The 22,517-nt window shown below is 37.5% G+C and overlaps 5 protein-coding genes across 6 annotated transcripts; 3 read left to right on the top strand and 2 right to left on the bottom strand.

Moving 5' to 3' along the window:
• The first annotated feature begins 910 nt into the window (after positions 1–910).
• Positions 911–3,128, top strand: LOC121781204. The gene is made up of 4 exons (XM_042178917.1): positions 911–1,055; positions 1,582–2,133; positions 2,224–2,451; positions 2,543–3,128. Exons 2-3 carry the CDS (start codon positions 1,594–1,596, stop codon positions 2,365–2,367), a joined length of 684 nt encoding a protein of 227 aa, XP_042034851.1. The 5' UTR covers positions 911–1,055; positions 1,582–1,593; the 3' UTR covers positions 2,368–2,451; positions 2,543–3,128.
• Positions 2,486–3,024, top strand: LOC121781715. Its single transcript, XM_042179411.1, has 2 exons — positions 2,486–2,490; positions 2,580–3,024. The coding sequence occupies exons 1-2, from the start codon at positions 2,486–2,488 to the stop codon at positions 3,022–3,024; spliced, it is 450 nt and encodes a 149-aa protein (XP_042035345.1).
• A 1,962-nt stretch (positions 3,129–5,090) lies between the features above and the next one.
• Positions 5,091–10,149, bottom strand: LOC121780976 (mRNA cap guanine-N7 methyltransferase 2-like). 2 transcript variants are annotated; one of them, XM_042178644.1, is made up of 11 exons: positions 9,962–10,149; positions 9,789–9,867; positions 9,605–9,699; positions 9,464–9,535; positions 9,284–9,393; positions 8,799–8,921; positions 8,616–8,708; positions 8,068–8,147; positions 7,454–7,528; positions 7,280–7,377; positions 5,091–5,617 (listed from the first exon to the last, which is right to left on the bottom strand). In XM_042178644.1, the coding sequence occupies exons 1-11, from the start codon at positions 10,067–10,069 to the stop codon at positions 5,459–5,461; spliced, it is 1,092 nt and encodes a 363-aa protein (XP_042034578.1). In that variant the 5' UTR covers positions 10,070–10,149; the 3' UTR covers positions 5,091–5,458. The 2 variants fall into 2 exon arrangements, with proteins under 2 accessions (XP_042034578.1, XP_042034577.1); XM_042178643.1 differs by having other exon boundaries at positions 7,454–7,542; positions 8,068–8,136.
• Positions 10,150–11,240: 1,091 nt separating this feature from the next.
• LOC121782253 (uncharacterized protein HI_0077-like) lies at positions 11,241–13,909 on the top strand. Its single transcript, XM_042180009.1, has 4 exons — positions 11,241–11,552; positions 11,645–11,764; positions 13,049–13,279; positions 13,369–13,909. The coding sequence occupies exons 1-4, from the start codon at positions 11,358–11,360 to the stop codon at positions 13,726–13,728; spliced, it is 906 nt and encodes a 301-aa protein (XP_042035943.1). The 5' UTR covers positions 11,241–11,357; the 3' UTR covers positions 13,729–13,909.
• LOC121782252 (dihydrolipoyllysine-residue acetyltransferase component 1 of pyruvate dehydrogenase complex, mitochondrial-like) lies at positions 13,834–22,105 on the bottom strand. The gene is made up of 23 exons (XM_042180008.1): positions 21,951–22,105; positions 21,070–21,117; positions 20,248–20,302; positions 20,132–20,165; positions 19,801–19,850; positions 19,665–19,709; positions 19,419–19,492; positions 18,923–18,992; positions 18,040–18,228; positions 17,883–17,927; positions 17,736–17,809; positions 16,952–17,021; positions 16,451–16,822; positions 15,956–16,016; positions 15,825–15,869; positions 15,661–15,744; positions 15,339–15,415; positions 15,190–15,252; positions 14,995–15,065; positions 14,842–14,902; positions 14,531–14,591; positions 14,367–14,447; positions 13,834–14,223 (listed from the first exon to the last, which is right to left on the bottom strand). The coding sequence occupies exons 1-23, from the start codon at positions 22,049–22,051 to the stop codon at positions 14,165–14,167; spliced, it is 1,890 nt and encodes a 629-aa protein (XP_042035942.1). The 5' UTR covers positions 22,052–22,105; the 3' UTR covers positions 13,834–14,164.
• Positions 22,106–22,517: the final 412 nt, after the last annotated feature.

Raw genomic sequence — 22,517 nt, 5'->3', positions numbered from 1 at the left:
TTGGCATTTGACCTGATTGACCCCTGATACATAAAAAGCCTATAGATATCACTATATCATATGTCACTAGAGTCAAGATGAAACAAATTTAAGTTTCTTGGTGTTGTACTATTGTTTTAAACTTAGAATCCATGAATCATAATTTTACCTTGCATTGTGGATTCATGAATAATCTGTACCATAAAAATATATACTCCACTTTGGAAATGCAACACTATGAAAACAAAGAAATAGCTATCTTGATTAGTCATTGTGGAGACTTGCTTAACTTGTAGTTTCTCAGGTTAAACCTGTACAACACTCTAGTTACAATTGATAGATGACTAGATGAGGAACTCCTTTTTTGGATCAACCATTTTCTGCATACGTTTTCATTAAATTGTTGGTTCGTCATTGGACTCGGTCCTCTCATGTGTCACAATAAAGGGTGCAGATCAATTTGATTATTTCGTTTGGAGAAAGTGAAAAAAAAAAAGAAAAGAAAACAAAAGAGAAGCAAGAACTATTAATCTGGTTGAAATGAAAGCTCTTGTTCAATCAAATACACAAGGGTTTTTTTTTCAACAGTGTAACATTTTTTATAATGTGAGCTATATTCCAAAGTATGAAATAAGACCGATTTTATTTTTCTATGAATTGAAATATCAAATTCTATAAATAAAAAAAAACTGTGTAGAAGCTCATAGTGACAGGTTACATCACACTAAGGGCGTGTTTAATTGGATGAGTAGAGTATGAAAAGGATGGAAAATGCTGACGTGGAGTAGCCTACCCATTGTTTGTCTGCATGAGTTGTTTTTCATCAAGCCCGTTTGAAAAAAGCAGGCCCACTTGAAATAAATGGTACCTAACCCAATTTAATGGGTAACACTAACACCCCAAAAAGTTGGTTTTGTGAGATGGAGTTTCATTGTTTGAGCAGACCAACATCTCATCTTCCCTTTTTACTCTCTCTCTCCATCCCCTTCGCTGCTCGAAGCCCATTTCTCGCTCACAACAAATCTGCCGTTGCCGCACCAAATCTGCTCGAAGCTCATTGCTCGCACGCCATAAAGGTTGGTAATTCCATTTTGGTTGTTCCGTTGACTTTTGAGCTCCATGGTCGTTGTCGTTGGTATCTGGTTGTTGTCTGCAACATTTATCATTTAGCCCCAATTTGATCGGACATGCAAATGAGCTTAGATTTGAATCATGAGGTGGTTTAAGAGGTTTAGGTGCTACAATTTGATTGTAATTCAATTTCATTATGTTATTCCCCTCTTTGATGTGTTCGTGTGATTTGTCCCTACAATAATTCATTCATTTTTATTATTTTTTACCGATCTGGTTTGCACATTGATTGAATGGGAAAATTTGACTATCTGTAACCCATTTTGAAGGTCGATTTACCTGTATGTTTGTAACATTTATGTTCATTCATCGATTGGATTAGTAGCGGTGTACACTCTCTAGTATATTCCATTCTTTACAAACTCGTATCTTGATGGAAAATACCCACCTAGATAAAAGGCATAAGCTAGCTTTTACAAATGAATGCAAGTAGCAATGCTTTTAACTGCTATTGGTTGCTCTGTGTTGTAGTTGTTCACAGGCATGGACCGGGTACAAAAAAAAAGGAAGGAAATTGAAAATGTCTTGGTCATCGTTGAAGATTTGGTATGTCGGCAGCGCCAACAATCTTTGCTTTTGCTCAGTTTGGCTGAGTATTTTAGTTGGCGGAGGACTAGTGAAAATGAAGACGATATAACCGTGGTTACTGATATGCTAGACATGATACCAGAGCAAATTCGACGTATGGATAGGCTGGTGCGTTTTACCGACACGGACTGTGTGAATAATCTCCGGATGGATCGTAACAGCTTTGGACGGCTGTGCTTGCTTCTACGTGAGCGCATGGGTTTGGTCGATCGGAAATATGTAAGCGTGGAAGAGCAAGTGTCTATGCTCTTGAGCCTCCTCGCTCATCACAAAAAGAAATGGATAGTAGGGTATGATTTTATACAATCTGGTCAGACCGTTTCTCGATATATTCATGAGGTGTTGAGAGGGGTGATTGGACTACATGAGGTATTCATGTCTAAACCCACGCCTGTGGACGAGAATTGCGACGATCCCCGTTGGAAATGGTTCAAGGTATTATCAACAAAACTTCACTATATATGTTTTCCACAAATGCATATCTTAACTAAATTTAGATCGACTTGGTTGTTCGTATTTTATTAGGGCTGTCTAGGGGCATTGGATGGAACATATATCGACGTCCGTGTGAGTGTTGGGGATGCACCACGATATAGAACACGAAAGGGCCACATCGCCACTTTACTTTGGCCGTCTGTGATCGGTTTATGCGATTTGTCTACGTCCTAACTGGGTGGGAGGGATCAGCCTCTGATTCTCGTGTTCTACGTGATGCTGTCACATAGGAAGTTGACAATCTACGCATCCCTAAAGGTACGAAAGTTAGGTTGCAGTCTGCGATCGGTTGATGCGGTAATGGATACTATGTGTTACTAACTTACATATCTCATCTTCCCACGCACAGGCTGTTATTACTTGTGCGATAATGGATATGCAAACAGCGAAGGATTCCTCACACCATTCAAAGGTGTGCGGTATCACTTAAAGGAGTGGGGACCTGCTGCGTATAAGCCCCAAAACCCTCAAGAAATGTTTAACATGAGGCACACCATGGCGCGGAATATCATCGAACGTGCTTTTGCGGTATTGAAGATGAGGAGGGGGATATTACGTAGTGCCAGCTTCTACCCGATCACAACACAAACGCGCCTCATAATGGCATGCTTCATTCTCCATAATTTCATTCGAAGCCAAATGCAAGTTGATCCAATGGAGTTGGAACTAGGTGATGCAACTGAGGACCTTGAAGACCTTGAACACGCAAATGAGGACATTTCAGCCGGGCCGGCAGGAGATGGTGGGGAATATGTTGATGCAGTTGAATCTACTCCAGCATGGAACCAGACCCGGACCGAGATAGCCGAGTTTATGTGGAATAATGCGTAACTCAGACAGTAGTTTATGACACTGCATACTTGTTTAATTTTTTTTAACTTCATACTCTTTCATGTCAATATTTCTTTGTTGACTTCGACAAACCTTGATCATCATTTTTCTTGCCTGTGTTATTTCTATTCCGATCACTAGATTACCAACATATAGATGGAAGTGTTATGCAAATACAATATGTTGGAGGAATGTTAATACACAATACGATATATTTTTTAGGGAATGGGTGGAAGAATAATTTTTTATTTTATAGTTGTATTGATCAGAGGAGATGGGCTGAAATTGTAATGGAATAATCAAGTGTAAAAACCTCATAAAAGATCATCAATTTATTCTCCAAGAATAAAATGTAGAAAAGATCTTCAATTTATTCTCCAACAATAAAACGCACACTTTTCTTCGTTGGTTTTAAAAAATCGCTTACTTATTTTTTTGACAAATATCCTAGTTAATTATCCTATTTTAAATAAACCCTAGCAAGAGTATTTATACTAGAGTGAAAAAGAAGCAAAATAAAACAATTCTTGGTCAAAAAGTCACATTCCGGACAAAAGACCCGACCGGGTGTTTTCCACGGCTCATTTCACACGCCCGCGGGTGTTTTTGGGTTGCAAAAACACTCGCCCGTGTGTTTCTTTCTGCATTGCGCGACTTTCTTAAAATGATCATAACTTCCTCATCCGGGCTCCGATTGAGGCATGCAAGATGTCCACGCGAAGCTCTTTTGACGATGAAGACAATGGTGGTCTGAGGAGTGCATTTAGATTTTATCTTCACAGTGAAATTCCAGTTTGAATCAGACCTCTGAATTTGGCTTGGCACCTTGACATGTGTCCGCCCTCTTTTCGGACCACAATCAACCCATGGCCCTCGACATCATTGTATTCTATGATTGTGAATACCCGGATTCACATCAGTATATACGTTAACCAATTGTAAAAATGTTTGATGGAGTGTAAATCAGTTAGGCAAAGATGCAGCCATATTAATGCACTTCTACATTAGGACGGATGGTGGAGGACCAAACCCACAATCATACAAAAAAATTCAGACACCCCCTTGCCTATAGTTCTATTAGTCTGATATACATGCCTGAACAAAAGATAAATATGAGTATCCAATAACAAAAACTAGAGATCGAGGCTATTGGCGAGAGGTTTAGTATAAGGCTTTTACATATGGCCACATAGAAACAATGGATACTTGGAGCTACTAGGTTTTGGCAGTCCACCAAAACCATGCCGTCCCTTTGGTGTATGATCACTTACCATTTTTTTCCTCAAGGATATGCATGAGGTAGTCGGCCTTCTCATCATCTTCGTAGCCCATAAAAAGGTCAAGCCTCTCGGGCTCCTTCACAAGTATGTCGCTAGCAAGGAATTTTTGCTTCCTATCCAAACCTGGGACGGTGCACATCAGTTTTGAAACTTCAGTTTGCTTAGCACTTAGGTCGAACTCGTACCCGATACGGGTTGTTAAAGTGTCCAGAAGTTGGTTCGTTTCTTCGTTCATCTTTGACATCGCCTCCAAGATTGATTCCAATGCAGCCCCTGCCTTCCTTTTGCGGTTAGGTTTGTTGGATGTAGTGTGGCTTTTGTAAGAGCTTCACATCCGGTATCCGGATTGAGACTTTCTTAGATCTCCTCTTAGGTGTACAAATCCTCTAGATTGACATTGTACACATCAGGATGAGGCTCCGGCATGGGAGAAGAGATACCACCAGTTGGTGAAGGGACACTATCAGTCGGAGAAGGGGCAACACCCATTTTGGCAAAAGCTTGAGTCATGCCCTCGCACCTGAAAGGCGTGAATAATATGAGAACATACACCGAATGATTCGACGGACGACTAAGCAACACATAGAACGAGAATTGGTAAGCAAATCACCTTGTCTGTGTGCCCTAAGAAGACGTCGGCTTGTCCTCGCCGCTAGTCACTTCACGACTGAGAGCTGTTGGCCGTCTGCTTTGGGCGGGGATTTTTCGCAGATGTAGAGGAGAATGCGGGAGTGAAAATTTGGGGCAAATAGAAAATATATATGCTTATTTTGGTTAAAGGGCAAATTCGGAGTTAATGTAATTTGTTAAGGACAAATATGTCATACAAACCAATAAAACCTACTTCCAACTAATGCAAACAAACACGGATGTAAGCCACATGTTCTAACACAACTAAAGGAACCAAACACCATTTTAGAGAATATACTCTACCACAAACTTGAAGGTAACAACCCAAACCTTCAAAAAATTTTGAAGTCTACTCATCTAATCAAACGAACCCTAACTAAAAAAGTAGTAAAACTTTATGGTAGTCCGAGTTTACATAAGTAGAAAAGAAATCCCAACACATACTAATGTACATATCTGCTATCCATCAAATATCATAAAATTAATGTCCACTGCTGACTTGAGGCAACTGTTGCTTGCTTTCCTCAAATAGCTTCTGGAAATCGCAGTTCTGCTGGACCGGGACCTAGTATGCCTTTCTGCTCGCTTATCTTACCCGGTCCTGAACTTGACTCAGGAGGGACAATCTTTTCCTCGTCTCTCCAGCCAGCTGCTTGCCATTCACTCTGTGCCGCCAGAGGAACCTGGCATAATCATCAGCTACCTTAATAACAATGATTCCATGATCAAAATGATTCGAACGAGTTGAATTAGTTACATGTATCTCCCACATGTCAAAGTTTTAGATGAAACAAGAATTTGACCATAGTGATGAGGATCGCACCTCGTAAGCAACTAATCCTACATTCTGCTAGCATGGCATGATCCTCGTTACATAGTGTAGCAAACTCACTCTACCATAATGCAAAGTGGGACCAACATCGTACAAGCAAGGTAGATGTGCAAGCATAACTTAAAGAGAGAAGTCCAGTTAAAAATGCAACCAGAAAACTTAGAATTGCAGTAAGATACTTCATCATATGCCAAAACACTTGCTGCATGATGTGAAGTGAAAGTAACATGGTAAAGCACAAAAAATAGTTCAAAGATGTCATCAAATTAATATGGAAGCATCAACACAGAGCATTCAGTGCATGATCATGTATAATCTCTTTGTTACTTAATGATTTAGCTTGGAAAATATACTGTTTGAAATATGCTGTGCATCCAATACCCGGTGTTTATTGACAGTCCCAGGTCTAATATGTACTAAAAACCGAGAGCAAGTTCTACAATCATTCTTCCAGGCCATTTTTGTGGGGTTTGTTTCTGTTAACAAAATTTCACACTATTTGTCATGGAAACCAAGGCACAATTTGTTCCTTGGTTACCCACATTTTCTGGATTCTGCCTATGCTGTTAGGAGCAAGAAGGTTTTACTGTGTTTTAACTATATATCAAACCCAAGCACTCTATAGTCTATACACGAAAACACTGATGTCTATCAAAATGAAAAGGAGAAAGCTTGGATGATGTTTGAGTACCGTTCAGCTAAACATATTCCACGTGCAAATTATCTTCATATTGGAAGTTACTTTCTACTTCAAATGAATCAAAACCTAATTTCATGTCAATGATTTTGAACCAACATCTATAAAAATATGTATGTACATCAAAGTGGTTAAAGAAAAAAGATTCATCAATTTTACTCCCGTGCAATGAAAACTTTGTATCCCAGCTATTATTGATCATCAAAATAATAATTTCTGAAGTCTTGAGATTTTCTTTTCAGTAAATTTTTTTATTGGGTATGGCCTGCCCACTATTTCATCATATATATTACTGCAACTATCATATCTCAGTATATGGTTTTTGAAACTGATGACTTTTGTGAAGTTTTCTCGATCATTTCCTATTGTTCATAATGATCACATTTATTTATTCTGTTATCCTACTCATACTAAAAATCTTTTCAGCTTGTTCATTTGCTAACTCTCTCTTAACACCAATGCATACGTAACCATGAACAGCATACTATATTTATGCATTCTGTTATAGTTTGCTAACTCTGTCTTAACAAAAGAAGGATCGAAGTTTGTGTTTCCTTCTTGCTAAGGGGTTTCCTTGGGTGTACTTCAACTAGACAACTTTTTATAATGTTTGTTGAACAAGAAGTAAGATAAGGAGCCATTTTGGTCAAACAACAAAGAGAAGAAAAATTAGCATGGATCAAACCTTTCATTCCAGAGATGCAATTAGGAGCAGTAAACTATGTCAACTAACTACTTGGTTGAAGATAGATCTTATAGCTGTAAAATTAAAGTTCCAATGTTAACATAGCATTCTTAATGTCCCACAATACTTGCCTCATCGTGATTGTAGTTTCCATCTTCCAATAATGGGGTCATGAGAGGAGGGGTGATATCTGGATCTGGCTTCCGAAAGATGAATGTGGTGTATAGACCTGGAGTAGATAATGTAACATAAGTATCCAGATTATTGAAATATAAAAATATGAGTAAAATGAAGGGGTAAATCACCTAAGACATCATATGATCTCTGAAGAAGCCGTCCTCTTTGATCAACAATATTATGGCCAGCGTCCATGAGCATTCCTACTAATTGTGCTCTTCAAAGGCAATAAAAAACTTGTGATCACTCTAATTGACGGTAAATCCGTAGGATGAAGTTATAAGTTTCCTAAAAGGAAATATAAGCAGGTTTGTACCAAGAAAAGTGCACCTCTTTCAATATTTACGTGTACAAGATTTCAAAAGAAATACGGCTTATCAAGTTCTTCAATAGAATAGAAGCTTTGTAAAAGAGTTGTCTACTGAGCATTCCAGACTACAGATAATGAAGTATCTGCTATTGCCAAATTCATATAACCATCAATATCACATGATCAACATTCCAGCACTAATTCACTGACCCACGCATGAAAAATGTTTATAAGGCCCCCAAAACCAGCATCGATGCATGTCATGGTTGATGCTTAACATTTACATTCAATTAATCTTACGACTGTTTGAAGAGAACAATGACCAATCAGAGTGTGAAAAGTTGTGGAAGCACATAAATTAAGTGAATACACATAACAAATAACAAGATAGAACATAGCATTGCAACACACCGAAGTTAAAGAGAAATTCACCTGTAGTCCTCATAAAATTCAGTAAGATTTTGTATCTCAACATACTCAAGACCAGCATCTCTTGCCAACCTACGAGCAAACTGATGAATCTGATAAAAGATGTTTAATTATGATGAAAAAACAGAGAAAATTTCAGATATGATTTGTGTAGCAAAGTTTTGCATGTCCTTAACAGCTTCAAACTTAGAATTACTAAGATCAACCTGCTTGTTGAGAAAATACTGTGTTAGATGCTTTGAATTTACACATTTTTGGGAATCACCAATGAAAAAAACTGCCAGCATCTATGAACACATTCTAGCATGTACACTTGACCATCTTGTGAACTTTTATTTCCAACTCAAAAACAGCTTACTTCCAACATATAGTGCAAATTACTGTGCATGAAGGATGTCATGATCTACCCCGCTCAAGACATATTTGTGTCTCAAAACAAGCTAGGGTGGAAGAACTAAATGCATGAAAGGTGCCAATGAAAAAGCACTGAGAAGAAAGAAATGATAACCATTATATAAATGATAATGCAATTCAAGAGAGAAAATATCAACCTGATCAGGCTTGGGAAGTGGACTAGGCAATGAGTTTCAGCAGACATGTCACCGGAAAATTTCAGCTGGTACTTCTTTCCAAAAAATGGGAACCTTGCGATTATAAAAATTCATTAGGGAGATCAAACATCAGGAGAAAATATGGAAAGAAAAATTGATCAAGATCCCTTGTTGCTCACATACTTCTCCTCCTCAACTTCAAAAGTAATCATGTAGCTCTCAGACCTAATACAATTTGGAAATATGTTGGGCTTCAGTCCAACAGCTTTATTGTGGTAAGCTTCCACATTTTTCTGGTACTTAGCCCTACAAATCATATCATGGACTTCAGTATAGGAAATTGTACACAGCTTCACAAAAATTAAGACTAATCTCTAGTGAAGTAAGCTTCTATAAACAGTAGATAAACCATGATAAAAGCTTCCATAAACAGAAGATAAACCATGATAACATAGCCTCCCAAATGCAGACCCATACCATATAGTAGATGAGTCGGGAGTGATACCAAGAAAAAAAAGGACCTGGTAAAATATTATACGCAGAAAATCTGAAGGAATGTGCGAAAAATACTTTTAACATACATAGTGAAGTTCGTAAACAATATGCTGGTAGGAGAATTTCATATATTCATATCAACGCGACATAGCCTCCCAAATTTAGACCCATACCATATAGTAGATGAGTCGGGAGTAATACCAAGAAAATAACCTCCCGGCTTCAGCAAAGACGAGACATTGTGCAACAATCTCCTCACTTTCTCCTCATTCTCAACACACAACTGCCAGCACACATGTATAAAGATTAGAAATCCAACACTTTCACGAGAAACCAACGCTTAAATCTCCTACCGGCAAATGTTCCATGCAGAAAACAATATCAGCCTTGTTCTCCTTGTCTTTCCAATGCAAGCACACATCTTCCTGAAAAATGCAAGAATTTATGAGAAACTCTACAGTGTCAAGAAAAGAAAGAAAGTAGCAACAGCTCACAATGCAAGGATCAAACTCAAGAAACTCAGAAGTGTAAGCCTTCCGTCGACTCTCCCATGCTTCCCTCACTTCATTCACCCCAGACGTGGCAACATCTGCATAATTGAAATTACATGAATAAAAATCAAGATAGCTAAATTGAAAATCACAAAACCTCAAAATAAGGGTAAAGTGAGGGAATTACCAATGCCAATGTAGTGACCAATCTGAGCTTCATCCAACTTTTCCTCATCGGGCACTTTACCACAGTACAAATCGCAAACCTGCGCAAAAATTGGCCGACGATCAAGAAGATTAGACGAAGAATACGAGGTGGAGCGTGTAAATTGTGGTGAAAAACTAGGAAGAAATGGTTACGGTGGCGTAAGGGGAGACGAAGATGTTGATGAGAGCAGCTTTGACGAAGTGGATTAGACGGTGGTGGATTGACTCGGTGGGGCGCGGAGGAGGGAATGAACTCAGCATCCTATTTTCACAAAACCTCAAAGCCAGAGAGAGAGAGAGAGTGAAGCCGTGAAGAAAGGCGATGGCGGAGGGAAAATGCAGTGACTAAAATAGCAAATATTATAAATAACTGCCTCACAAAATGAGATATTGCTGACTAACGGCTTTTATTGTAGAGAAATTATATATTAGACCCGTTTTGTTTGTTTATTTTAGTGTACCATTTTTTTATTTTAATGGAATGATTGTATTCAAACTCTTTAATTTATATGAAATGGGCGTGGAAATTTGAAGCGAGCTAGAGCAACATAGTTTAAGTTGGTTTAACAACATAGAGTAATTTTAGTAAAGCGTAATTACTACTGCCACTTTCTCTCGCGCTAACTATTTCCGTCTTGGCTCGCTTCCCTATGAAAAAGAATTGACGCCATTGACAATTTCAAATATATATAGCGCTATAGTGAACTAATAGTATATTTTAATAGGATAATGAATCATATTTTTGCATAACAATACATTACTTAGCACAAATGAATCATGATATAATTGTCTTTTGAAAGTATGTTGGAATGGTTACATATTCCGTTTTGAAAATTTACACACGTGACAATATGGAGTTATGATTTCATTTGAATTATTGTGAAATTATCTTTAATTTGATATATGGCGTTGAAAAAATAATTTAAATTAACATAGCCACATAATAAAATTTTGAGAGCGAACATAGATACACTCAAATTTAAGATGTCATCGAAAATGAATCGACACTATCAACAATGAAATATAGTCCGTACAACAATGAATCATATTCACACAAACACAAAGTCCATGAATTGCCAACATCCCCTCTAACTGAATACACAACAACGCCATATGCTACAATCAAGACTGTCTAAAATTCACATTTAAAGACTGATATCCAGTCTCAATTACGATATAAAAAGTGGTTATAAAATAAATACAATTATATGGAGTACCATATAAAAATCCCTTGCATTCCAAATCTATGGGCCATAAAGTCTTGGCGCGAATATATACGGAGATATGGGATAACTTTTGTTGAAGATCTTTCTATCCAAAAATTCGAAAAGAAATTTAAACATCTATATGGGGAGGAAAACACAAATACTAAGACTTAATGGGAAAAATACAAAATTGCATTATATGTGATAAAACAAAACTTACATAAAAACTCAGCTTTCAGAGCTCAACTCCTTGAGTCTTACTTCCTTCTCCAATCCTTCTCCTTCACATTCTCATCGAAATCGGTCACATCCCAATCCCAAATTAAAGGCGAAAGGATATAGAAATGGGCAGCGGCGGCGGCGTTGCGGAGGCGACTCTGGTGGAGGAGGCGCTGAGAGTGCTGAACACGGCGGATCCCTTTGAGAAAGCTCGGCTTGGCGATGAAATCGCCACCAAATGGCTGAAAGGAGACATTGAAGCCGCGTATGATGCTTCAAAGGAGATCCAAGTGCCCGATCGCCCTGCCCGAGGCGCAAATGTGAGGCTCTGTTTCTGTTATCCTGAAAATGTTCGATGAAATGCCTCAATGAGTATGTTTTTTTTTGTGATATGTGTTTGGATTGGGTGCAGGTGAAGCTGGTTTCGCCTAGTGAGATGCCGAAGCTGGGAAAGGCGGGGAGTCTGCAGAGTAGAAAGGCTCTTGTGCATAGCCTCGTGCATACTGAGAGCTGGGCTATTGACTTGTCTTGGGTACTTGTTTCTTGGTTTTATTTTCTTTTATTTGTTCTATGAAGTTGAAGAACTTGTCTATTTTGTTGTTGTTGAAGGAAAAACATCAAATTTTGCTGTGGCTTTTTATTGTGGGATCCATTGGATAAATGGTGTTTGAAGTCTGAAAATTGATGTGTTATGAGAAAAGTTTAGTTTGAATCTGTTAACATATGTGTGGATTGGATGATAGTTTTTGGGGCTTACAACTAAATGAAGGTATTTGCTAGCATGAAGGGGATTACTTTCGCCATCAGTTCGCCCTTCTCCTTATTTGCTTTTATTTGTTCTATGAAGTTGAAGAACTTGTCTATTTTGTTGTTGTTGAAGGAAAAACATCAAATTTTGCTGTGCCTTTTTATTGTGGGATCCATTGGATAAATGGTGTTTGAAGTCTGAAAATTGATGTGTTGTGAGAAAAGTTTAGTTTGAATCTGTTAACATATGTGTGGATTGGATGATAGTTTTTGGGGCTTACAACTAAATGAAGGTATTTGCTAGCATGAAGGGGATTACTTTCGCCATCAGTTCGCCCTTCTCCTTACGTTTAACTAGGATTAGGCTGACATGTATGTATGTGTTGTAGAGGAACTGATTGAGCCCTATACTGATGTAAACTTAGAACACATACACAAGGAAATTCCCCTATTGCTGTTTCTCGACAAATTGATCTGTTCCACTGTAGTCTCGGTACAGAATATAAGGTGTTCCAAGCATAAAAGGGATTACTTTCGACCTTAATTCACCTTTCTGCTTACATTTAGCTAGGATTAAACTGACATGTATGTAAGTGTTGTAGAGGAGCTGATTAAAACTTATAGTCATGTAAACCTAGAACGCGTACACTAGGAAATTGCTTCCACTTATTGATGTTTCTCGATTAATTGATCTGTTCCATAATAGTCTTTTCCAAGCATAAAAGGTAGTACTACTTTCGACCTTGATTCTCCTTTCTACTTATATTTAACTAGGATTAGGTATGTGTCATAGAGGAACTGGTTGAGCCTTATGTTAATGTAAACTTAGAACACATACACCGATACACTATCGAATTGCTTCCACCTATTGATGTTCCTGGACGCATTGAACCTGTTCCATTGTAGTCTTAATGCAAAATAGAAGGGGTTACTTTCAACCTCAGTTAACCTTCTGGTTTACGCTAACTTGAATCAAACTTATTGAAACTTTTGCTCCTTGATTTGATTTGAATTAGAAGTTAAAAGTGTATGTTATGCTTTGCTTTCTCAATATTACTTATAATTGCAGGACATAATTGCTCGATTTGGTAAGCAAGAGGCGATGCCAAGAGATTTTTTCACAGATTTTGTGAAAGTAGCACAAGATGAAGGTCGGCACTTCACCTTGCTTGCTGAGAGATTGAAAGAACTTGGATCTTTCTATGGAGCATTGCCTGCTCATGACGGTCTCTGGGATTCAGCCGCTGCTACTTCCAACGATCTGTTAGCGCGTTTAGCAATCGAGCATTGTGTTCACGAGGTATCCATAATATTCTTAATAAGAGTTTGAAGATTAAATGTGTGGTTGCTTACAAGAGCTGACAGTAACAACTTTTTGGTGTTTTTTAGGCTAGAGGGCTGGACGTTGTGCCAACAACGATATCACGTTTCCGCAAAGGAGGCGATGAAAAGACAGCCGAGTTGCTGGAGACTGTGATCTATCCAGAAGAGATAACTCACTGTGCTGCTGGAGTGAAGTGGTTCAAGTTTCTGATTCTCCGCAAAGGATCAAAAGAAGACGACTCCGGTGAACTTGCATTTGAAGGAGATGAAGCTGATGAGCGTGTAGACGCTGAAGTGATCCCAAAGTTCCATGAAATAGTGAGGGCTTTCTTCAGAGGGCCGCTCAAGCCACCGTTCAACGAGGTAGCAAGAAAGGCTGCAGGATTTGGACCTCAGTGGTACCTACCTCTTGCTGTCAAAGACTAGTTTTTCTTATACTTAACTTTTTGACAAACAATTTTGATAGAAACAAGGGAGATACAAATTTATTGGGCAATGTAACCTTTATGCTCAATTTAAGTTGCAATAATATAGATAGAAACAAGGGAGATACAAATTTATTGGCAGAAACAAGAGAAAAGTAATTCCCATCGGATTATTCTTTACATTTACTTGTTTTGAAGGTAACAAACACTCTCTCAAGAGATCGTTGTGCAGTTGAAATGACAAACTAAGCAGTTGATGCCAAATGTTTGAACAAATTTTGCCCTAAAAATGGCTCTTATATGTTGAAAAGCAAATTCCGCAAAAAAAAAGTGAAGAAATCAACACCCGAGCTCGAGGAGAAGATCTTGATCATTCTGATCTAAGATATTCTCCATTCAATGGTGTTCTGTTTTCTGAGAAGATAACTTCTACGTCTTCATAAAAGAAGCCTTCGGATATCATTGAAATTGGATCGTAATGCAGCCACGAAAGCACCTGAGAAACCAATTTTACATCACATACAGGAAAGAAAGAGGAGGGTCGGATCAAAGTGTTAGCCAGCTGACTATCTATCGAGGGGAGTGCAACTAAGACATCATTTCACAAATAGAAATTTTATTTCCTTTGGCATTACATACCTCCAACTTTGCCATCAAAGACACGATGGTCAGCAGACAGTGTTACATTCATCTTTGTAACAACAGCAGGCTTCTCAATCCCTGGAATAAGGAATTTTCGAGTTAAGAATTACGGTGTAAAGCTGATAGAATCTTGCATTGAACTGCATGTATTTATGTATTACCATCATCTCCGGTAGCTGGTTCTACAACTTGATTGCCTCGGCCAACAGCAAGAATACCAGCCTTCATGAACAAAATTGCTTTTTTATCATGATACGTAGTGCAAATCCATAGTAGAGTATATATTTAGGTATAATAATAATAATAAAAATCAATAACATAAATGTAAGTTCGGGACATGAGGACCCAAGTTCTGCAAATTATCTGCTTAAAAAAGTCGATGTATGATAATCTATTTAGTTGCAATTGAAGCATAAACGTTTGGTTACAACATAGTGATAGAAGGTGCGTGAGAGAGAGAGAGAGAGAGAACCTGAGGTGGGTTTATAATTGCACAAAATTTATCAACAGGATACATCCCCAAGTTTGAAATGCTGCATGGCATAAGGAACATTTATGGTGGTTCAGATAAAGGAACAACTAATACATTATATTCACACAACCACATAAGTATAAAATAAAGCACCTGAAAGTGCCGCCTTGGAACTCGTTTGGCTTGAGCTTCCCAGCCCGAGCCTTTTCAGCAAGTTCTTTCACCTTTGAAAATGGCAGAAGTTGAGTAAGGAGGAAATTTTGTGCAATAAAATAAAATAAAGCATAATATTAAATGGTCCACAGAATGGCTGGGCGTTTTAGACAAAAAAAATGTACAGGGTTGCACCTCTAAGGATATTGATGATATGGATTTCTGGTCCGCATTCCTTACAATCGGTGTCATCAATCCCTGCATATGGAAAAATGTCATGTTGAGAAGCATGAGATGATGGCTGTTAGCTGTTTAGAAACAACAAGTGGTATCTCAAAGAATACCTTCTCGGTAGCAACTGCAATAGATATGTCAACTGAATCGCATAACACCGTTTCCCCTTTGCTGGCATCCCAGTAAGCTGCATGGTTAGTTAATAATTAGAGAGCTGTAAATGAATAGTTTCAGAAGATCATTAGTGAACTCGTACAAACGGTTGAGTGTAAAGCTGTATCATAAGCTGAGTCAAGAAATATTGAAATATAAATTCAGCCTTCGGATACCCTAGATTGTCTACCTCTCTCTGAGTTTCTACTCATTTTACCATCTTTTACTTTTCAGTTAACCCATTTTCCAAAAGCAGGTGATAAATGGAAAACCTCTTACCATTTGCTTCTGGAACATTTCTCAATGCAATAGCAACCGCTTTGATCACGATGTCATTTACTGAGACTTTGACATCATACTTTGCTGCAAAGCAAAACAAAGTGAGATCAGGGAGCACAATGAAGCTCTTCCCAACAAGGTACATCAGAGATTGAAACCACTACCTTTAAGCTCCTTTCTGAATAATAGAAGAGGATCCAATATAACATCTGGTATAAGGTATCCAAAATAAGACCACACTTGTACCGCAATATGGAATGCTGAAAGAGAAATATAGTATAAGAATATTTGATACCTGTTGATAGATACAAATGAGGAGTTGATTGTTTTGATTCCAATAAACGTGTTGCTATGACCTACAAACAATCAAGGGAACATTGTCTATAATCACAATAAGATGGGTAACAGCAATAACAAACAGTATAGTGTGCATATGAAATCATGATGATTATATAATCTTACAAAAAAATTCCTACAAATAAAGCTAGAAACTGTATATCTGGATAATCAAATGAGACATCTGTCTTGCTAAGCCAGATATCAGCAGAATTCTACCAGTTTCCAGAGAAGTTTCTGTTATGTGTATAAAACAAGCATGATAACTTCAGGATATTTTACACGGATCTGTCACATGGATGGTTTACGTTTCTGTGTATATAATATTCTCTCCACGTTGAAGCAGTGGAGAATCTATAAACTAAACACATAGAAATGCACTCAGGTTGATATGACAACATTACTCCTTGAACTGTTCATGTGTATACATAAAAACAAATTGATAGCTCAGCACCTTGCGAATTTGACTGTTTGGCAGATCTTCATAAGCAACATCCTGTACTGTGGATTTTGACCCTGCTGGTAGGGAGGAAGAAGTCTGAGGTGATGAAGTCTTCTCCTTAGGTACAGATACTTTTCCAGACTTAATTGCAGCCAAAACATCCCCTTTCAACAAAGTACCACGGGGACCAGATGATGCTATTGACGATGCATCTAACCCGTGTTCGGAAATTAGCATCCTGGCAGCAGGACTAATCCTATTAAAACTTGTTTTATGAGTTTTGACACCCTTCTTTTCGACTTGTTGAGCTGGCTTTTCATCTTTGGTCCTCACATCAGTGCTTACAGATGTTCTTACAGCTTCAATGTCATTACTATCCTCAACCTAGCAACACATAGATCCCCAAATAAACTATAATCACTTGTTAATCAAGCATTGTCAGCAATACACCTTTTCTTTCAGTCAGAGAAAATGAAAAAGATTTTGGTGAAAGTCTAAGCATTATGAACTTACAGTTATAGCAATGGGCTGACCCACAGCCACATCTCTTGATCCTTCTGGAGCCAAAATCTTTGCCAGGAACCTGAAACCAACAAGCAAAAACTATGTTTAGAAAATAGATAAAAGATTAAAAGAACTTTGAAGAAAGATTGTAGTAATCACACCAACTGCCATGCAAATTAATGTGAGCAAGCATTTGACCCAACTATGATGGCTGAAAGCATTATAGAGTCCATACCACAACAAGAATGACAAGAAACTTCATAACCACTTCCCATCAGGATAGAGGAACCTCTCAAATTATAAATACGTTTAGCAGTAAATGACTCACTAATCAATCAAAGAGCCAAAAAATCAATGAAAATTAAAGCTTACACACTTCATCCACTTAAAGTAACCATTTTCTCTATTGGGTGTCCCCGAAAATATGCACCTTTCTTTTTAAAGACATGAGCCCGCACTTTATATTTAACCTTACAAACACCTCTTATTTACCAAAAAACCACACTTTTTCTACATAATGGGATACATAAATATACCCTTTATCACCTAAAACACATACAGCAACATCTAACAACTATTTCTTAAAACCTGTGCCCGCCAAATGGTGCATACTTTTCATGGACAAATGGAGAATAATTAATTGATTTCAATTATCTCTTATTGTTTGAGGAGGTCACCACAGTAGTTTGCCAGAACTATGTGGTCCTTCAGATGTTTTCCATGGACCAGCAGAAACGTTTCAAGATACTAAACTCTTATGCATTGAACCAATACAGTTAAACATTTCTATTACCCTTCTTCAAGACATTCAAACTCAAGTGTTGCTTTGTCTGTTTCAATTTCACAAATAACATCACCAACCTCAATCTGCAACAAGCACAGAAAGGCATGTCACCAGAAAGCAGTATGGGATCTGTGTAGGCGAGAGAAAATTTCTGACCTTATCACCTTCTTTTTTCGTCCATTTTGCAATATTGCCCTGGTTCTGTGGATAAAAGAGAAGAAAAGTAAAGACGAGGACATTCTTTAGCACTGAAAAAAGATTGAAAATGATAGTATAACATAATACAAAACTTGATAGCTAAAGCTGCTCTTACCATGGTAGGCGATAGAGCTGGCATTTCAAGGACAATGTGAGGAGGAAGATCAGATGTGTTGATGTTCACAGAGCTCGCTTCCTGCGTGTTGTCTTCATGTTTCGCTGCTAGGTCAGTGGAAGTTTTATCTGCCGCTCCTGTCCCACTCACAGTTGCAGGGATGCTACCTATATCATCTTGATCCTCAACCTGGGTGACCGGATTAATCAGTCATGTGATACCAGATGATGCCAGTAACACTATTCAAACTAGGTCTCTCTCCTAGAAAACAGAAGCAATAAAACAGATGTCCTATTCAGGAACACTAACCTTCCAAATAAATACTCCCTCCGTCCCATATAAATAGGCCATTTAGGGTTGGCACGGGTTTAAATGCGTAACGGGTAAAGCAAGAGAGAAAGAGAAAAAGTATTTGAAATTGTGTAGTGAATGGTGGAGCCCATAAATGATAAAGTAAAAGAGAAGGAGAAAAAGGTTGCCATATATGGATATGGACTATTTCTATGGGACGGACGAAAAAGGAAATATTGTCAATTTCTATGGGACGGAGGGAGTATCATCAAACATGCTAAGCATTACACTCAAAGGAACAAGTATCGAATGGTGAATTTCAGGTCACTGAAAAAGGGTTAAGCTTTATGGTTAATTTTAACAGATGGTCCTGAATAATGTGGACGGAAAAGACACAGGATACTCCCAGATTCCCAGTTAAGCCATGGACAAGGCTTTGTCATTGAGTTGAGCTTCAGTGTGCAATTTGCAGTACTCAGATCAATCCCACACATATAATATATTTGGCATTTGAAAAACCTTCAGTCCTACTCCAACTAATAAAAGAAATAACAGAAAAGAGAGAAATTTATAGAAGCCTATGGCACATAACTGTAACTGCTATAGGCTGTCCCACAGAGACATCCTTTGAACCTTCAGGCACCAGTATCTTAGCCAGAAACCTGCAAGTATAATATTTAGTTATTTACTCAGAAACATTTTCAGGAATAGTGAAGTGATTCTTAGTATCCAAGGAAAACTAAAGTTCATACAAGATACAGCCAAACAATAATATCAATTGATGGACATGCTGACAAGAATGGAAACAAAGATAGTTACAAAACCAAAAGGAACTGGGAAGCTATCATGAACAACATAACTTAACCACTGCATAAGTAAGGAGCACTACGACTATATGCAAACAAAGTTGAAACTAACACATGCACAAAAAGCAATTAACTCAAAAGATGGTTATGAATGACGAATAACAGAACCAACATAATAGGATGTATGATGGACAGCCATTTCAGTCCAAATTGGTTCATCATGAGATAAGAGAGTGATTTTAATATTCTCAGTACTTATGCAATAGAGCTTATAATAATTACCCTTCTTCAAGAGATTCAAATTCCACAGTGGCTTTGTCTGTCTCAATTTCACAAAGCACATCCCCCACTTCAATCTATTGAATCCAGAAGAAGAAAACAGGTCAGATCAACTTACATCTACCTTAGATATTTTATACATATTTCTGGCACTAAATCTTTCATAGTATTCAATCACCAAATGTGTGCATAGCAAGTGACAATGCTCTGTGTCAAGAAAATCTGAATGACACAGTAATTGTAACTGACCTTATCTCCCTCTTTCTTCATCCACTTAACAATATTACCTTGACTCTGTAAAAAAAGGAGAAGTGTATAAGAACACCGGTGATAGAGCTAAACATTTTTGTGTTATGGTGAATATATATTAAATACAGTCATTTACCATTGTAGGTGACAAAGCTGGCATTTGAAGCACTGTATGCTCAGGTATCTCTGAAATAATAATAAAACTTGACCATTATGTACAAAAGCAGACATTCAAGCAACTAAGCAACATTTTGATGTTAACATATTTCAAGATTGAGCATAAAAGGTTTTACATTAACATCTGGGACTAATACGATACATATGATAATCTTGGAAACATTACTTGATGGATGAAGCCATGTATATTAGTTATTGAGTTTAACCAAGCCAACTAGATTAAGTTGAGACACCAGAATGTAATATAAAATTTGAAATAGCAAGTTCAAGTTGAGTGAAAAGAGTTATACCGGAAGATGAAAAGGAGCGGATACCCATTTTGACCTGTAAAGTGTAAACATCCCACGAATATGTTAGAAAATGTGCAGATGGTTAGAAATATTTAAAATACAGTTTTGCTGCCAACCTTAATCTTAGAAGAATCGCCATATATGCCATTAAATAATGGAAACGATGCTGGCCTGCAATATTTCATTAGGGGAGGGAACAATTTTAGACCACGAGGAGGATATGCCAGGACAGAAAGGTTAGAATACATTTTCCAATGCTAGGGTAAAAGTTGTCAATTTTCTTCATTTCACTGCCATGTAAGCTGATCGCTTTGACTGGCAAGGCTCAGTTATCAAATCTGATTCAATAAAAATGAATGTACAAGAACTACTGAATCAGAAACAATGGTTTCTGACTATGGAATATTGACATCTACTACTGAGTTAACTGTGGAAACTAAATTGGCATCAGCTGCAAACTATGGAATATTGGCAGAGTAATGTATGGAAATAATTCCATCTGATAGCCATGTGAAAGCCTACAAGAATAAGGAAAAGAACCTAGCCACTTATAACTAGTTAAAATATAAAAGCACCAAGGTCCATTACATATCTGCAAGCAAATGGTGAGTGGAAGCACAGATCTCCTTTGGCAATTGGCTTAGTACTAAAAATCTATCAATAATCTTTCATACACATCTAATTAGAGTATACAAACAAATAAAATCCAAGAATCTGTCCAAACATAAAACTGACAGCTAAGGAATTACTTGCACTAAGTCAGATCATAAGCTATAATAGAAGAAGAATGAATGAGGTTAGGCAATAAAACGCTGAGACAAACAATAAATTTCAAAAATCAAAATACCAGTATGTTTAATAAAAATCAGGAACTACAGGTTGAAGTTGAGGAAAACCAAACAAGAGAAAGAACTAAGAATAAGACTGTACACGCATACCTTAACAAAGTCTCCGAAAATTCAAGACCAGTATCCAACCTCTTTGAACTGCAGCAAACCATAGGTTGACAATAAGTGATAAACAATGCAAAAAATTGGTACATGACCACAAAATTCTGTATGAAGAATATAGCAAATGATCCAGGTATTCTGTCAAACCATTTAGATTCTATTTAAGAGGCATAGGATGAAACATTGGGGAAAAGCACAGTTATGCATCCAAGCTAAATAACAGGTTTTAAAACCATATGAACCTGAAGCATACAATGATACAATACAACCTTTAATATCGGTGCTTGCAAGTATAAATGCAGAAAGCAAGCAGCTGAACTAAAGAGCTACTTATGATCTGAATAAGACATTGTTCCTCTTCAACAACTCATCTAAACTGTGACATCAAACAACGCTACTCATCTGAGTATTATCATCCTTTGTGACATGATCACAGCCTAACCAGGCTTGAACAATGCCCACGAACACAAAACATTCCTAGCTTCCGAAATTTCATAATGCCAATTACAACAAAAATGCCAGATCAAGCTAGTCATTGTACGTGCGCAAAATACTGTAAAACAGTGTCAACGCTACAAACCCGCTGACATTGCAACATAATTCTTCATTTCATACTAAGGAATTAAAACAAAAAAAAATGCAGCAAAAGGCAGCAGAACAACTAATGCTCCCCCCATTTTTATTTCACCAATCGCCTAATTCCAATGCCGCCGCATTTTACAGCTTCACCAACCGCAGAACCGCTCAATATTTTCCGAAACAACGTTGTATCTAGTTTCGATAAATAAAATCACGATACCATCAAATCAACCGAAATTAAGTTCATCCAAATTCAGCGCCAAAACGAATAAACAAAAAATAAGAATTACCGATTGAGAAATGAATGAGCAGGTGATAGAGAAAGGAAGCGAGCTCTGATTAGAGACGGAGCACGCCAGATCACCGGATGCCGTAGCCTAGACAACGCCATAGATCAAATACGCAGCAAATTCACCTCTGGCTCTTTCCTACTGCCCTTTCTGTATTAAATAATTTCTTTTTTAATTATTGTTGTTGTCATTCAAAAATCGTTATTAACAATAATAAAAAATTCCAGTAGACTATAATTACACTTGGGCTTGTTTTTTCTTATGGGCCCAATCATATAACGATTGGCTATCACGGCCCATTTTACAGATTCCAAGTTTAATTGTTAAGGCAAATTGTCACGAATAGTCAAATTTTGATTCATGCCATTTTTTTCAAAAAATTATTTATAAATCATGAAGTTTACAATTTTCGCAATATCAGATTCATCTCTTCTCAGGCGATATACACAATAATGTGACAGCTGATATTAGTAACAAATAATTATTAATTATTTAATGCTATAATAACAAAATTCTAAGAAAAAAATGTAATATTTTGTGTTTGCCCGATTTATCATACTTTCATCA

The sequence above is a fragment of the Salvia splendens genome, chromosome 20 (genome assembly GCF_004379255.2).
Source record: "Salvia splendens isolate huo1 chromosome 20, SspV2, whole genome shotgun sequence".
Classification (NCBI taxonomy): domain Eukaryota; kingdom Viridiplantae; phylum Streptophyta; class Magnoliopsida; order Lamiales; family Lamiaceae; genus Salvia; species Salvia splendens.
The sequence above is the reverse complement of the archived record's forward strand: the minus strand, read 5'-3'. Positions and strand labels throughout refer to the sequence as shown.

Excerpts from the sequence above, each read along its gene's own strand:
- LOC121781204 (XM_042178917.1), top strand. The coding sequence starts at position 1,594 with ATGGACCGGGTACAAAAAAAAAGGAAGGAAATTGAAAATGTCTTGGTC. Across the intron at positions 2,134-2,223 it reads CCCGTTGGAAATGGTTCAAG|GGCTGTCTAGGGGCATTGGA; the intron begins GTATTATCAACA and ends GTATTTTATTAG.
- LOC121782252 (XM_042180008.1), bottom strand. The coding sequence starts at position 22,051 with ATGGCGTTGTCTAGGCTACGGCATCCGGTGATCTGGCGTGCTCCGTCT. Across the intron at positions 17,928-18,039 it reads CAGCTCTATCGCCTACCATG|AACCAGGGCAATATTGCAAA; the intron begins GTAAGAGCAGCT and ends TTTTATCCACAG. Across the intron at positions 17,810-17,882 it reads CGAAAAAAGAAGGTGATAAG|ATTGAGGTTGGTGATGTTAT; the intron begins GTCAGAAATTTT and ends TGCTTGTTGCAG.
- LOC121780976 (XM_042178643.1), bottom strand. The coding sequence starts at position 10,069 with ATGCTGAGTTCATTCCCTCCTCCGCGCCCCACCGAGTCAATCCACCAC. Across the intron at positions 9,868-9,961 it reads TCGTCTCCCCTTACGCCACC|GTTTGCGATTTGTACTGTGG; the intron begins GTAACCATTTCT and ends ATTTTTGCGCAG. Across the intron at positions 9,536-9,604 it reads TTGAGTTTGATCCTTGCATT|GAAGATGTGTGCTTGCATTG; the intron begins GTGAGCTGTTGC and ends TGCATTTTTCAG.
- LOC121782253 (XM_042180009.1), top strand. The coding sequence starts at position 11,358 with ATGGGCAGCGGCGGCGGCGTTGCGGAGGCGACTCTGGTGGAGGAGGCG. Across the intron at positions 11,765-13,048 it reads GGGCTATTGACTTGTCTTGG|GACATAATTGCTCGATTTGG; the intron begins GTACTTGTTTCT and ends TTATAATTGCAG. Across the intron at positions 13,280-13,368 it reads TCGAGCATTGTGTTCACGAG|GCTAGAGGGCTGGACGTTGT; the intron begins GTATCCATAATA and ends GGTGTTTTTTAG.